General features: G+C 42.4%; 1 protein-coding gene across 1 annotated transcript in view; it reads right to left on the bottom strand.

Annotated features, from left to right (window-relative positions):
- Positions 1 to 14,069, bottom strand: part of LOC122224102 (maestro heat-like repeat-containing protein family member 1) — a 95,257-nt gene that overhangs the window by 40,769 nt on the left and 40,419 nt on the right. The window contains exons 20-25 of the mRNA XM_042945488.1: positions 4,947 to 5,069; positions 4,436 to 4,588; positions 3,855 to 3,977; positions 3,408 to 3,487; positions 2,671 to 2,806; positions 1,527 to 1,616 (exon numbers count right to left, since the gene is read on the bottom strand). Of these exons, the coding sequence (XP_042801422.1) occupies positions 1,527 to 1,616; positions 2,671 to 2,806; positions 3,408 to 3,487; positions 3,855 to 3,977; positions 4,436 to 4,588; positions 4,947 to 5,069 (705 nt within the window). The remainder of the gene's footprint in view (positions 1 to 1,526; positions 1,617 to 2,670; positions 2,807 to 3,407; positions 3,488 to 3,854; positions 3,978 to 4,435; positions 4,589 to 4,946; positions 5,070 to 14,069) is intronic.

The raw sequence follows: 14,069 nt of genomic DNA on the forward strand, positions 1-14,069 counted from the left end.
TCTCTTCAATTAAATAAAAGAAAGGAAGCCCTAAAATTTAACACAAACAAGTTTAAATTATCCCAATTTGATAATATAATCATATAGAAAATAATTATTTCAAGTAGCTTTTGAGCACAATAGTCTGACTATATTACTTAGTGATCTATATTTTGACAACAAAAGAAACTACAAAGAAATTTTGAGCCTCATGTGGTAGCTGGGGAACAGGATATTAGGAGAAGGCCAAAATATGATGACAATAGTATAAAGTAAATCAAATCAATTAAAAGACAAAATTTATTTTTTATTTTTATTTTTTAAATATAATTTATTGTCAAGTTAGCTAACATACAGTGTATACAGTGTGCTCTTGGCCCAGTGCTCATCCCAACAAATGCCCTCCTCAATGCCCATCACCCATTTGCCCCACTCCCCTATTCCCCCCATCAACCTTCAGTTTGTTCTCTGTATTTAAGAGTCTCTTCTGGTTTGCCTTCTCTCTGTTTGAAACTATTTTTCCCCCATTCCTTCCCCCATGGTCCTCTGTTAAGTTTCTCAAATTCCACATGTGAGTGAAAACATGATATCAAAAGACAAACAAATTTTAAATGAGCAGATGAGCCAAGCACTTTGTAAACATTATCTCATTCAGTTATCAAAATGACTATGTTAACTACTGTCATCCCATTTTCCAGGAGAAAACTGAGGCAGATGGAAGTTAAATAATTCCCCAAGGCTATACTGTTAAGAGCAGAATCAGAATCTGGAATTGCAGCGTATGGCAGTCAAGAGCCCATGCTTTTAACCTTTAGCTCCCATGAGGGAGCAGAGGGAGCTGAGAAAGATGACCACAGCAATGACTGAAGGGGAAGAAAGAAAAAGGAAAAGATGTCCTCCAAAGAGCAGACCAATGTTATCTGGATCCTAGCTCTGGTTATCCTTTCCCTAAAAGGTCTGAATCCAACCTTCATCCTCAGACCTCTTACTTTTCCCCCCAACTGTTCTGCTGTTCTATTCCCAACTGTACTGCGTTGATAGAGTCCCCCCCAAATTCATGTGCACCCAGAACATCAGAATGTGACCTTGTTTGGAAAATAGTCACTGGCAGATGAACTCAAGTAAAGGTGAGTGCATATTGGATTTGGATTTGGATAGGCCCTAATCTTATGACTCCTGTCCTTATTAAGAAGAAAAGACAGAGAAACATACACACACACACACACACACACACACACACACACACCCTCCTGCACCCCACAGATACCCTGTGAAAATGGAAGCAGAGATTGTAATGGTAGGTCTATAAACCGAGGGACACCATGGGCCACCAGGAATCACCAAAAGCTAGGAGGGATGCATGGAACAGGTTGTCCCTCAGAGCCTCCAGTGGAAACCAACCCTGCTGATACCTTGATTTTGGACTTCCAGCCTTTACAACTGTGAAAGAATATATTTCTGTTGTTTGAAGCTACTCAGTTGTGGTACTTTGTTATGGCAGCCCTAGAAAACCAATACACCAACTTCAGGGGCTCCTTACCACTGACCTCCAAACAGTACTGGATCTGAGAAGGCATCTCAACAATAAGTGTCTCCATTAGCCTTAGGAGGGATTGAAGGGTCTCCATGAGCAAATCCTGAGGGAGAAAAGAGAGATCTCAAAGACTTGCTGAGATATCAGTCCCATCCCTCCTTCTAAACTTAGCTCAGTGCTCCAGCTCTCCCAGGAAGCCTTCCTTGAGAAGTTCTGCTCCGCAAGTTTCCCCCTAACATTTCAAGTGCCACTTGCCCATTACTAACTTGAAGAAATTTTTCTGTTGTTTTCAGCAGAGCACAAATATCTGCTTGATACGCGGTTTGTCCTAGTGGATGGGGAGATCCCAGCTTGCCCCAAACATGGGGAAATCCTGTCAAAACCTTCCCTCTCTAACCAGAGCTACACTGAATAAGGCCTCATGGGGGTACAAGCGTAGGAAACCGACCTCAGCTTTCTCTGTATGTACCAGTCCTTCCTTCATAACATAAATAAATATGAACTGACAAAGAAGGACCACCAGACATCTGATGAAAAGGCCCAACTAAACAAATAGACCAAATGGTCCTAAAGAAAACCAAACTAATTCAGTAAGTAATAGAAACCTTTATTTTTAAAAATTCTTATTAATATCCTCAAAAAAAAGAAGCAGGAGATTGTGGTATCAGTAAAACAAGAACAATCAGTCAAAATAAAGGAGTAATCAGAGAACATGAAAGAATTCCTAGGAACTAAACATATAAATGCAAATTGGAAAACTGAATCCCTCTTCCTTCCTTCAAGGAAACACTACAGACCCTGTGGGAAATGGACTCAGCTCTCTTGCTGACTCTCTGAACTTATTTACCCATGGGCCTTTAGTAAAATCACGTTTGAAACCTTCCCGTCTGGTTTCAATTGTACAACAGTAAAAGGTAAAGAATTGAGTGTCCGTGTCTGGGCCAGAATATTAAAGTTGTGACAGTGGCAATCAATGAGTGCTCTCAAGAAGGAAGTACTTTTCATGAGTAGTGTTCAGACTATATGACCTAGTAATCTCTGATGATTATCATGTTTTTATCAAAGAGGTCCTTACATATAACTGCTGAACTTATACTTCTCATCCTCTCAAAAGTAAAAAATAAAAACAAAGAGACAAACATCAAAGAGTTAATTACTTCAGTGGCCTGGGCTTCCTGGGAACTGGATGCCTCCTTCTGCAAATCCTCTGTGGATGGCAGGCATAGCACACTCTGAAAGCACGTTTGGAGTAGCTCTGTTCTTTCTTCCACCTCTGTGAGGGGATGGAGCTTCCTAAGATCCATGAGGAAGGAGCAAAAATGTAACCAGAGAGTAATGGCCAGGAATAACAGCTGAGGAAAATAAGAGAGAGATGGTGGAGACAGAGGGAGAGGTGGGAGAAAGAAGATACCAAAAGAAAAGGTAACCAAAAGAAGAAAAGGAGGAAACAGTAAGAAAAGTTTTAAAATGCCAGGAATATGGAAAGAAAAGGATAAAGGGAAAGAGGAACTATTACAGAAAAGGGTACTAATATTTGGGGATGATATATTACTGTTTGGTTCCCCGGGTATTTTGAGGGAATGGGGGAGGCAGTCAATGATGGAGATGGAGGTGTTTAGTCAGGGACATCCCTGTGAGCAGAAGAAAGACTGGACCAGAAACAACAGCAAGTGCCTATGGAAGATGGGAGAGGTGGTCTCTGCCACATGCTCCAAAAATCCCATCCAAAAAATCTTGGTAAAAAGAGGTGGCATACATTGTCCAACAGATGTCTACAACTGCCTGGGGCCCCCATACTAAAAGCAGAGAAGAAAATAAGGTGGGGATAGATTAGGGAATAAAGAACTGAAATCCATTCAGAGGAAGGAGGACAGAATGGCTGGAACATTGTTACCTGAAGTTAGTGATGAAGTTCATTGCCCTCTGCCTAATGGAACTGGAGATGGAATTCAATGGCTCCTCCCTGATTAACTCCTGTAACACACCCACCCCAATCCCCCACCCCAGAGAACAAGAGGATGTGAATATATCTTTCTTGCCTTCCTCCCCCTCCTCCCACCCAGGCTGTATTCACAGGAAACTGGGACCTAGAATTTTCAGAGACTTCCAAAGACTCTGAAGGATAGCACATCTCTCCTACTCCCAACCATACCTTCCCCACAGCACTCACCCCTACCTTGAGAATGGGAAAGGGAACAATAAGGTAGGAAAAAACAACCAGAAAATCTGGACTTTTATCCTCCAGGCCTAGTCTAGGAGCATTGCCAATGGTTTCCATGAATGAGGACCCATCCTCCCTCCTCTGTGCATTTCTACCTCCATCCTCCTGAGTTGTACTTACCATCATAAAGGTTACAATTTCTATTTTCTGAGGGAACTTGAATTGAAAGGCCATGGGCTGGCTGCTCAAGATGTTTATTAGCTTGGTCAGGGCATCCAGGTACTCCAACTTCAGGTTCTTATCCTGAACCAACCAGTATACTCAGAGATTTCCAAGGTAGGAATGATCCTGGGGCAAGGGAAAACTACCTACACAAAATCTGGGAGATGAGGTGCTAAGGCTTCCTTAGGCTAAAACCCTGCATCTTCCTTCTGAGGGAAGCTTAGGAAAGCAAAGCTCCCAAAGCTTCCATGTCTCTTAAGTTATTGTCTTTTTACCAAATAAGTTCTTCCGAAGGATGTCTAGTTGGATGGTAAATGAATAGGGAATGGGAAAGGCTTCTTTTCCTACCCTAGGGATATATGCTCTGAACAAATGGCAAAGGCAGAAAAATTATTTGGGGCTCCCTCTTACCTCCCCTGAAACAACTGTGATCGCCCCACCCCCGAGTTCCATTCAAGGCCAGGCATCATTTTCTTGGAGCGGAAGGGCCAAAAAAGTCAGGGATGGGACACTGGAGAAGTAGAGAAAGCAGGAAGTACCTTTTCTACAATACAGTTGCGGTAGTGTTGCAGGACCATGGCCAGGATGTCATCTAAATGCATGAAGATGGCTCCCTTGCTCTCTGAAATAATCTTGCTATAGCTTAAGTAGATGATGTTACAGACCAGCCCCCATTCCCTTTGCTGATGTTCCTGTAGGGGGAAGGGGGAAACTTGCCTTCTCTTCATCTTATCCTCCTTGGCTGATGGGGAAATGGAGGTTCAGAGAGGAATGGATTGCCTGCATGACACGGAAGGGAAGATGGGGCTGTGGAATGGTGAACAGCTGGGAGGAAGGTGGTGCAGCTGGTGATACCAGGGCCTGATTCACGGCATAAAGGAGCACGGGAAAGGGACAAGAGGATGAAACTTCCCCACAGTTGGCCAGAGGGAAATAGAAACATTTATAGGTGGGTCAGCACACCTCAGAGAAGTGAGGAGTCTGGGGTGACAGGGATGCCTTGGAGGGCTTTGTGTGGGAGGTTGGCAGAGCTCCCAGGAATGCCATCACCTTCATCAGTTTGAGGATGGATGATGAGTTCTTTTCAGTGAGTATAGCACTATATGCTTGCAGTTGGTCCAGGGTTACCTTCAGATGTTTCATGGACACGATACTGAGCGCCACAGCAATGCCCTGTAATAGGGATAGCCTCAACCTCATGCCACAGCTCAAAGTGAGCCAGAACTTTATGTTCTCCCAGAACTATAGATTTAGAGAGAGGAAGAGAGAGGAATGGGAAAGAAAATAAATGGAAGGAAAATTTGGTTCCTCTGATTCAAATTACTTAAAATCAAGGGGGAGAACCAAAGTCCATACAAGAAATAATTTAAGAAGCAAATTACAAGAAACAGACTCTTAACTATAGAGAACAAACTGATGGTTATCAGAGTGGAGGTGGGTGGGAGGATGGGGGAAATAAGGGATGGGGATTAGAGAGTGCAGTTATCATGATGGGGGAAAAAAGAACTCTAAAAGATGATTGATAGATAGATAGATAGATAGATAGATAGATAGATAGATGATAGATAGATAGATAGATAGATAGATAGATAGACAGATGATAGAGTGGCACAGAGTTTATCAAAATTCAGGAGTCCTCATTTTTGTATTTTTCATACTAATTGACAACATCCAGAAAAGCCCTTCCTGAATATCATGGAGCAGAGGAACACCCCCCACACACACCCTGCCATAATATTTGTGAACTGTGGGCCCTCATATGTACATGAATTCATTTGTGGATTCAGTAGAGTTTTGGTGCCTAAGGCATGGGGGTGGGGAAGCAAATTAACTCAGATTATGAAAAATTAGAGTCACAGATTTACAAAATCTTGGGATTATCAAATCCAACATTGCAGAACAGAGAATACTTACATGCACTAGTAATTCAGAGAAGGGTGGTGAGGAGGGAGCAAAGGGGAAGAACAAATCCAAGGCACATTATTGACAGGATTGGATGGATAATCAGAGAAGAAACAGAAGAGAGAGACAACTAACAGACAGTGCAAATATTTCTAACCCTGAATAACAGGAAACAGCAGTAACTGACCAATAATGGGAAGGTGGAAAAGGGGGGCCTGTCTAGAGTTGGGGAGAGAGGAATGAGGAACGTCCTGCATGTGTTTTGTAGGACATAGTAGAAGGACAACTAAGTGAAAATGCTATCAGTGGTTAGTGGATCTGGGAACAGATGACTGAGTGGGAGACAAGAGCAAGGGAAACTTGGGGATTCTATAATTCCTGCCAGGAACAGCATTTAATTTAAATCCCTCTGCCTCATAACAGGCCCTTTGACTTAAATGTCAGCCAAGTGTCTTCCAGAGCTTATTCAACAAGGATATCTGGGCACAGAGCTAAAGGAACATCTAACACAGACAAGCAGGTGCCAGCTATTTGCCAACTGGCTTGTTTATGCAGGATAGGCCACCGTTAAGATTCTGCAGTAGAGGAGGCAGAGTGACAGGGACCTGGGGACAGTTACAGTTGCTCCAGGACACAGATCTTCAAGAAAGGATGAAGTATTAGTGGGACTTACAGACTTTCGACCTCCAAGTAGATGAAGGGAAAATTTTGCCTAGTTGTGAAGCAGGGACTAGTTGAAAATCAGAAAGGGGGTTTATTCTGTCCCTCTTCTTATGCCATCCCTTATCCATGGCTTCCAGTCATCCTGGTCATTCTTCTTCATCATCATCATCATCATCATCATCCATCATCATCTTCTTCATCACTGACATCATCAGAGTATTTACTGCTTAGTTTTTACCAAACTTAACACATGCTATCTCACTGATCCTAACCCTAAAGATTTGAGGTAAATATTACCAATCCTATTTTACAGAAAGGGACAATATAATTGTTCCCTAACGTAGCCATCCAGCTCAGATCTGAGCTCCAGATCTACATGGCTACTGAACATCTCCACCTGGCTATACCAAGGGCACCCTTTTCTCTCCTGATCAAAAACTGAATGCATCATCTTCCTCCCCATTTTGCCCTCCATTCCTGGTTTCAGTGAAGGATACTATTATCCTCCCAGCTGACCATGCCAGAAACCCAGGAAACATCCTGAACATCCTCTTCCCTCTTATCTTTATCCTTTGTATCCAGTCTGTCCCCAGGTGGCAGCAGAGGGGTCATTTTCACTTCCCGTCAAAGAATTCTGCATTCCAGTCCTACCACACGACTAACAGTTCTATAGACATGCCCCCAAAAGTTCTTGCTCCTGAGTCTTGTCTTGGAATATTATGTCAAGTGAGAATACCCACTTCACTACTTCTCCTAATCTAGACCCAACTAGCCCAAGTCCCCACCACCCCACACAGCCACTGTATGTCTCTGTGACCACTCATGTAAGGCTATTCTGTGTAGTCAGCTGTTTTCTTCCTATATGTGTCTGTCTCTTCAACGATACTGTTTGCATCTTGGGTTTGGTAAATACCTGATGATATAGTCATGATGATGGTGGATGCTCTGAGAATCTGGCAGGGAAGAGACATTGGAGAGGGGAGGCCTGAGAACATGGGTACCAACTCTACCAGTAACCAACACCTAGAGAGTGCTTGTGTGCCAGGCATTGTTCTAGGAGCTTTTATATATTTAATCCTTAAAACCATCCTTTGACACACATACTCTGTGGTATTCCCACCAAAATACATAATCTAAACCTAATCATGAAGAAATATGAGACAAACCAAAAATGCCATATATTCTACAAAATAAATGGTCTATACATTTAAAATGTCACGACTGCCTTTTGCATCTTTCCCAGACCCACGCCCTGTGGAGAGATTCTCTTCCCCCTTTGCCCCCTGTCTGGGCTACATCTGGCAGGAGGCTTCTTGGAAATTGACACATCATCCCTAGGTACAAAGGAATCAGATTTCAGGAAGATCAATTCAAATATTTGTTTGTCATTTAAAGGAATTTCAAGAAAGTTGTTACAGCAAATACTTGGCACACAGGAAGAGACAAGTGACACGCACTCAGAGACTCAGAAAAAACTTTCTTTCACACCAGTGCCAGCCCAGCAGAGTCCTCTCCAAAGGTTGAGCCCCCCAGCCCTGGTGCTAGCCTACTTTTATGCCTGACCAGCTTTCAGGGCTGAATGAGTGCCCAATTTGCCCTTTAAAACCATCTCACCCAGAGGAGGGAGGAAGATGGCGACGTAGGAGGACACTGGGCTCACCGCGTCCTGCTGATCACTCAGATTCCACCCACACCTGCCTAAATAACCCAAAAAAACACCAGAAGACTAGCAGAACAGAGTCTCCAGAGCCAAGCACAGACGAGGCAACCACAGCTCGGATTGAAGAGGCCCACAGAATTGGGTAGGAAGGGCAGAGAGGTGATGCGCGCTACACGGACTGGAGGGAGGGAGCTGGGGCTGAGGGGCAGCCCGCCGGCCAAGCAGAGCCCCTGAGTCTGGCTTGCAAAAGTGGAGGGGCCAGACGGAGTGTGTTCTGACAGCAAGTGGGGCTTAACATCTGGAAGGTTATAAGTTAACAGCTCTGCTCAGAGAGCGGGAGGGCTGGAGGACAACGGGAGGGAGAGTTGTTGAGCCCCAGACGACAGAGCTCAGCTTGGTGGGGAACAAAGGCACTCGCCAGCGCCATCTCCCTCGCCCATCCCCCAGCCAAAATCCCAAAGGGAACCAGTCCCTGCCAGGGAACTTGCTTGCACCGTGCAAACACCCAATGCTGTGCTTCTGTGGATCCATCCCTCCTGCGGGTCTGACTCCCTCCCAGTGCCACAGGGCCCCTCCTGAAGTGGATCACTGAAGGAAAAGTGAGCTGAGCCTGCCCCTCCTACCCCTGTGCACCTTGCTGATCTACCTCAGCTAATACGCCAGATCCCCAACACCACAAGCCTGGCAGTGTGCAAGTAGCCCAGATGGGCCACGCCACCCCACAGTGAATCCTGCCCCTAGGAGAGGGGAAGAGAAGGTACACACCAGTCTGACTGTGGCCCCAGCAGTGGGCTGGGGGCAGACATTAGGTCTGACTGCAGCCCCGCCCACCAACACAAGTTTTTCAAGAGACCACAGGGGAAGTGCCCTGCAGTTCCACACCACTCCAGGGACTGTTCAAAATAATGAAACGGAAGAATTCCCCTCAAAAGAATCTCCAGGAAATAGTGACAGCTAACGAACTGATCAAAAACAATTTAAACAATATAACAGAAAGTGAATTTAGAATAATAGTCATAAAATTAATTGCTGGGCTTGAAAACAGTATAGAAGACAGCAGAGAATCTATTGCTACAGAGATCAAGGGACTAAGGAACAGCCAGGAGGAGCTAAAAAATTCTATTAATGAGCAGCAAAATAAAATGGAGGCAACCACAGCTCGGATTGAAGAGGCAGAGGAGAGAATAAGTGAACTAGAAGATAAAATTATGGAAAAAGAAGAAGCTGAGAAAAAGAGAGATAAAAAAAATCCACGAGTATGAGGGGAAAATTAGAGAACTAAGTGATGCACTAAAGAGAAATAATCTACACATAATTGGTATTCCAGAGGAGGAAGAGAGAGGGAAAGGTGCTGAAGGTGTACTTGAAGAAATAATAGCTGAGAACTTCCCTGATCTGGGGAAGGAAAAAGGCATTGAAATCCAAGAGCACAGAGAACTCCCTTCAGATGTAACTTGAATCGATCTTCTGCACGACATATCATAGTGAAACTGGCAAAATACAAGGATAAGAGAAAATTCTGAAAGCAGCTAGGGATAAACGTGCTCTAACATATAAAGGGAGACCAATAAGACTCGTGATGGACCTCTCAACTGAAACTTGGCAGGCCAGAAAGGAATGTCAGGAAATCTTCAATGTGATAAACAGAAAAAATATGCAGCCGAGAATCCTTTATCCAGCAAGTCTGTCATTTAGAATAGAAGAAGAGGTAAAGGTCTTCCCAAACAAACAAAAACTGAAGGAATTCGTCACCACTGAACCAGCCCTACAAGAGATCCTAAGGGGGATCCTTTGAGACAAAGTTCCAGAGACATCGCTACAAGCATGAAACCTACAGACATCACAATGACTCTGAACCCATATCTTTCTATAATAACACTGAATGTAGGGGCGCCTGGGTGGCTCAGTCGGTTGAGCGTCCGACATCTCAGGTCATGATCTCGCGGACTGTGAGTTCAAGCCCCACATCGGGCTCTGTGCTGACAGCTCAGAGCCTGGAGCCTGCTTCAGATTCTGTGTCTCCCTCTCTCTCTGTCCCTCCCCTGCTCACATTCTGTCTCTCTCTCTCTCTCTCTCTCTCTCTCTCTCAAAAATAAATAAAGATTTAAAAAAATTTAAAAAAAAATAACACTGAATGTAAATGGACTAAATGCACCAACCAAAAGACATAGGGTATCATAATGGATAAAAAAACAAGACCCATCTATTTGCTGTCTACGAGAGACTCACATTAGACCTGAGGACACCTTCAGATTGAAAGTGAGGGGATGGAAAACTATTTATCATGCTACTGGAATTCAAAAGAAAGCTGGAGTAGCCATACTTCTATCAGACAAACTACACTTTAAATTAAAGGCTGTAACAAGAGATGAAGAAGGGCATTATATAATAATTACAGGGTCTATCCATCAGGAAGAGCTAACAATTATAAATGTCTATGCGCTGAATATGGGAGCCCCCAAATATATAAAACAATTACTCACAAACATAAGCAACCTTATTGATAAGAATGTAGTAATTGCAGGGGACTTTAATACCCCACTTACAACAATGGATATATCATCTAGACACATGGTCAATAAAGAAACAAGGGCCCTGAATAGATACATTGGATCACATGGACTTGACATATATATTTAGAACTCTGCATCCCAAAGCAACAGAATATACTTTCTTCTCGAGTGCACATGGAACATTCTCCAAGATAGATCACATACTGGGTCACAAAACAGCCCTTCATAAGTATACAAGAATTGAGATCATACCATGCATACTTTCAGACCACAATGCTATGAAGCTTGAAATCAACCACAGGAAAAAGTCTGGAAAACCTCCAAAAACGTGGAGGTTAAAGAACACCCTACTAAAGAATGAATGGGTCAACCAGGCAATTAGAGAAGAAATTTAAAAATATATGGAAAAAAATGAAAATGAAAATACAACAATCCAAATGCTTTGGGATGCAGCGAAGGCAGTCCTGAGAGGAAAATACATTGCAATCCAGGCCTATCTCAAGAAACAAGAAAAATCCCAAATACAAAATCTAACAGCACACCTAAAGGAAATAGAAGCAGAACAGCAAAGACACCCTAAACCCAGCAGAAGAGAAATAATAAAGATCAGAGCAGAAATAAACAATATAGAATCTAAAAAAAACCGTAGAGCAGATCAACGAAACCAAGAGTTGGTTTTTTGAAAAAATAAACAAAATTGATAAACCTCTAGCCAGGCTTCTCAAAAAGAAAAGGGAGATGACCCAAGTAGATAAAATCATGAACGAAAATGGAATTATTACAACCAATCCCTCAGAAATACAAGGAATATCAGGGAATTCTATGAATTCAATATCAGGGAATACTATGAAAAATTATATGCCAACAAACTGGACAACCTGGAAGAAATGGACAAATTCCTAAAAACCCACACACTTCCAAAAATCAATCAGGAGGAAATAGAAAGCTTGAACAGACTCATAACCAGAGAAGAAATTGAATCAGTTATCAAAAATCTCCCAACAAATAAGAGTCCAGGACCAGATGGCTTCCCAGGGGAATTCTACCAGACGTTTAAAGTAGAGATAATACCTATCCTTCTCAAGCTATTCCAAAAAATAGAAAGGGAAGGAAAACTTCCAGACTCATTCTATGAAGCCAGTATTACTTTGATTCCTAAACCAGACAGAGACCCAGTAAAAAAAGAGAACTACAGGCCAATATCCCTGATGAATATGGATGCAAAAATTCTCAATAAGATACTAGCAAATCTAATTCAACAGCATATAAAAAGAATTATTCACCATGACCAAGTGGGATTCATTCCTGGGATGCAGGGCTGGTTCAACATTTGCAAATCAATCAACGTGATACATCACATGAATAAAAGAAAAGATAAGAACCATATGATCCTGTCAATCGATGCAGAAAAAGCATTTGACAAAATTCAGCATCCTTTCTTAATAAAAACACTCGAGAAAGTCGGGATAGAAGGAACATACTTAAACATCATAAAAGCCATTTATGAAAAGCCCACAGCTAACATCATCTTCAATGGGGAAAAACTGAGAGCTTTCTCCCTGAGATCAGGAACATGACAGGGATGTCCAGTCTCACCGCTGTTGTTTAACATAGTGTTGGAAGTTCTAGCATCAGCAATCAGACAACAAAAGGAAATCAAAGGCATCAAAATTGGCGAAGATGAAGTTAAGCTTTCACTTTTTGCAGATGACATGAAGCAACAGAATGCTTCAATGCTTCAATAATGAAGCAACAGAAAGACAAATAAACTGATCCCATTCACAATTGCACCAAGAAGCATAAAATACCTAGGAATAAATCTAACCAAAGATGTAAAAGATCTGTATGCTGAAAACTATAGAAAGTTTATGAAGGAAATTGAACAAGATATAAAGAAATGGAAAAACATTCCGTGCTCATGGGTTGGAAGAATAAATATTGTCAAAATGTCAATACTACCCAAAGCTATCTACACATTCAATGCAATCCCAATCAAAATTGCACCAGCATTCTTCTCGAAGCTAGAACAAGCAATCCTAAAATTCATATGGAGCCACAAAAGGCCCCAAATAGCCAAAATAATTTTGAAGAAGAAGACCAAAGCAGGAGGCATCACAATCCCAGACTTTAGCCTCTACTACAAAGCTGTAATCATCAAGACAGCATGGTATTGGCATAAAAACAGACACATAGACCAATGGAATAGAATAGAAACCCCAGAAATAGATCCACAAAAGTATGGCCAACTAATCTTTGACAAAGCAGGAAAGAACATCCAATGGAAAAAAGACAGTCTCTAACAAATGGTGCTGGAAGAACTGGACAGCAACATGCAGAAGGTTGAAACTAGACCACTTTCTCACACCATTCACAAAAATAAACTCAAAATGGATAAAGGACCTGAATGTGAGACAGGAAACCATCAAAACCCTAGAGGAGAAAGCAGGAAAAGACCTCTCTGACCTCAGCCGTAGCAATCTCTTACTTGACACATCCCCAAAGGCAAGGGAATTAAAAGCAAAAATGAACTATTGGGACCTCATGAAGATAAAAAGCTCTGCACAGCAAAGGAAACAATCAACAAAACTAAAAGGCAACCAACGAAATAGGAAAAGATATTTGCAAATGACATATCAGACAAAGGGCTAGTATCCAAAATCTATAAAGAGCTCGCCAACCTCCACACCCAAAAAACAAATAATCCAGTGAAGAAATGGGCAGAAAACATGAATAGACACTTCTCTAAAGAAGACATCCGGATGGCCAATAGGCACATGAAAAGATGCTCAATGTCGCTCCTCATCAGGGAAATACAAATCAAAACCACACTCAGATATCACCTCATGCCAGTCAGAGTGGCCAAAATGAACAAATCAGAAGACTATAGATGCTGGAGAGGATGTGGAGAAACGGGAACCCTCTTGCACTGTTGGTGGGAATGCAAACTGGTGCAGCCGCTCTGGAAGACAGTGTGGAGGTTCCTCAGAAAATTAAAAATAGACCTACCCTATGACCCAGCAGTAGCACTGCTGGGAATTTACCCAAGGGATACAGGAGTACTGATGCATAGGGGCACATGTACCCCAATGTTTATAGCAGCACTCTCAACAATAGCCAAATTATGGAAAGACCCTGAATGTCCATCAACTGATTAATGGATAAAGAAATTGTGGTTTATATACACAATGGAGTACTACGTGGCAATGAGAAAGAATGAAATATGGCCCTTTGTAGCAATGTGGATGGAACTGGAGAGTGTTATGCTAAGTGAAATAAGCCATAGAGAGAAAGACAGATACCATATGTGTTCACTCTTATGTGGATCCTGAGAAACTTAACAGAAACCCATGGGGGAGGGGAAGAAAAAAAAAAAGAGGTTAGAGTAGGAGAGAGCCAAAGCATAAGAGACTGTTAAAAACTGAGAACAAACTGAGG

Source organism: Panthera leo, chromosome B4 (genome assembly GCF_018350215.1).
Source record: "Panthera leo isolate Ple1 chromosome B4, P.leo_Ple1_pat1.1, whole genome shotgun sequence".
In the NCBI taxonomy this organism is placed as follows: domain Eukaryota; kingdom Metazoa; phylum Chordata; class Mammalia; order Carnivora; family Felidae; genus Panthera; species Panthera leo.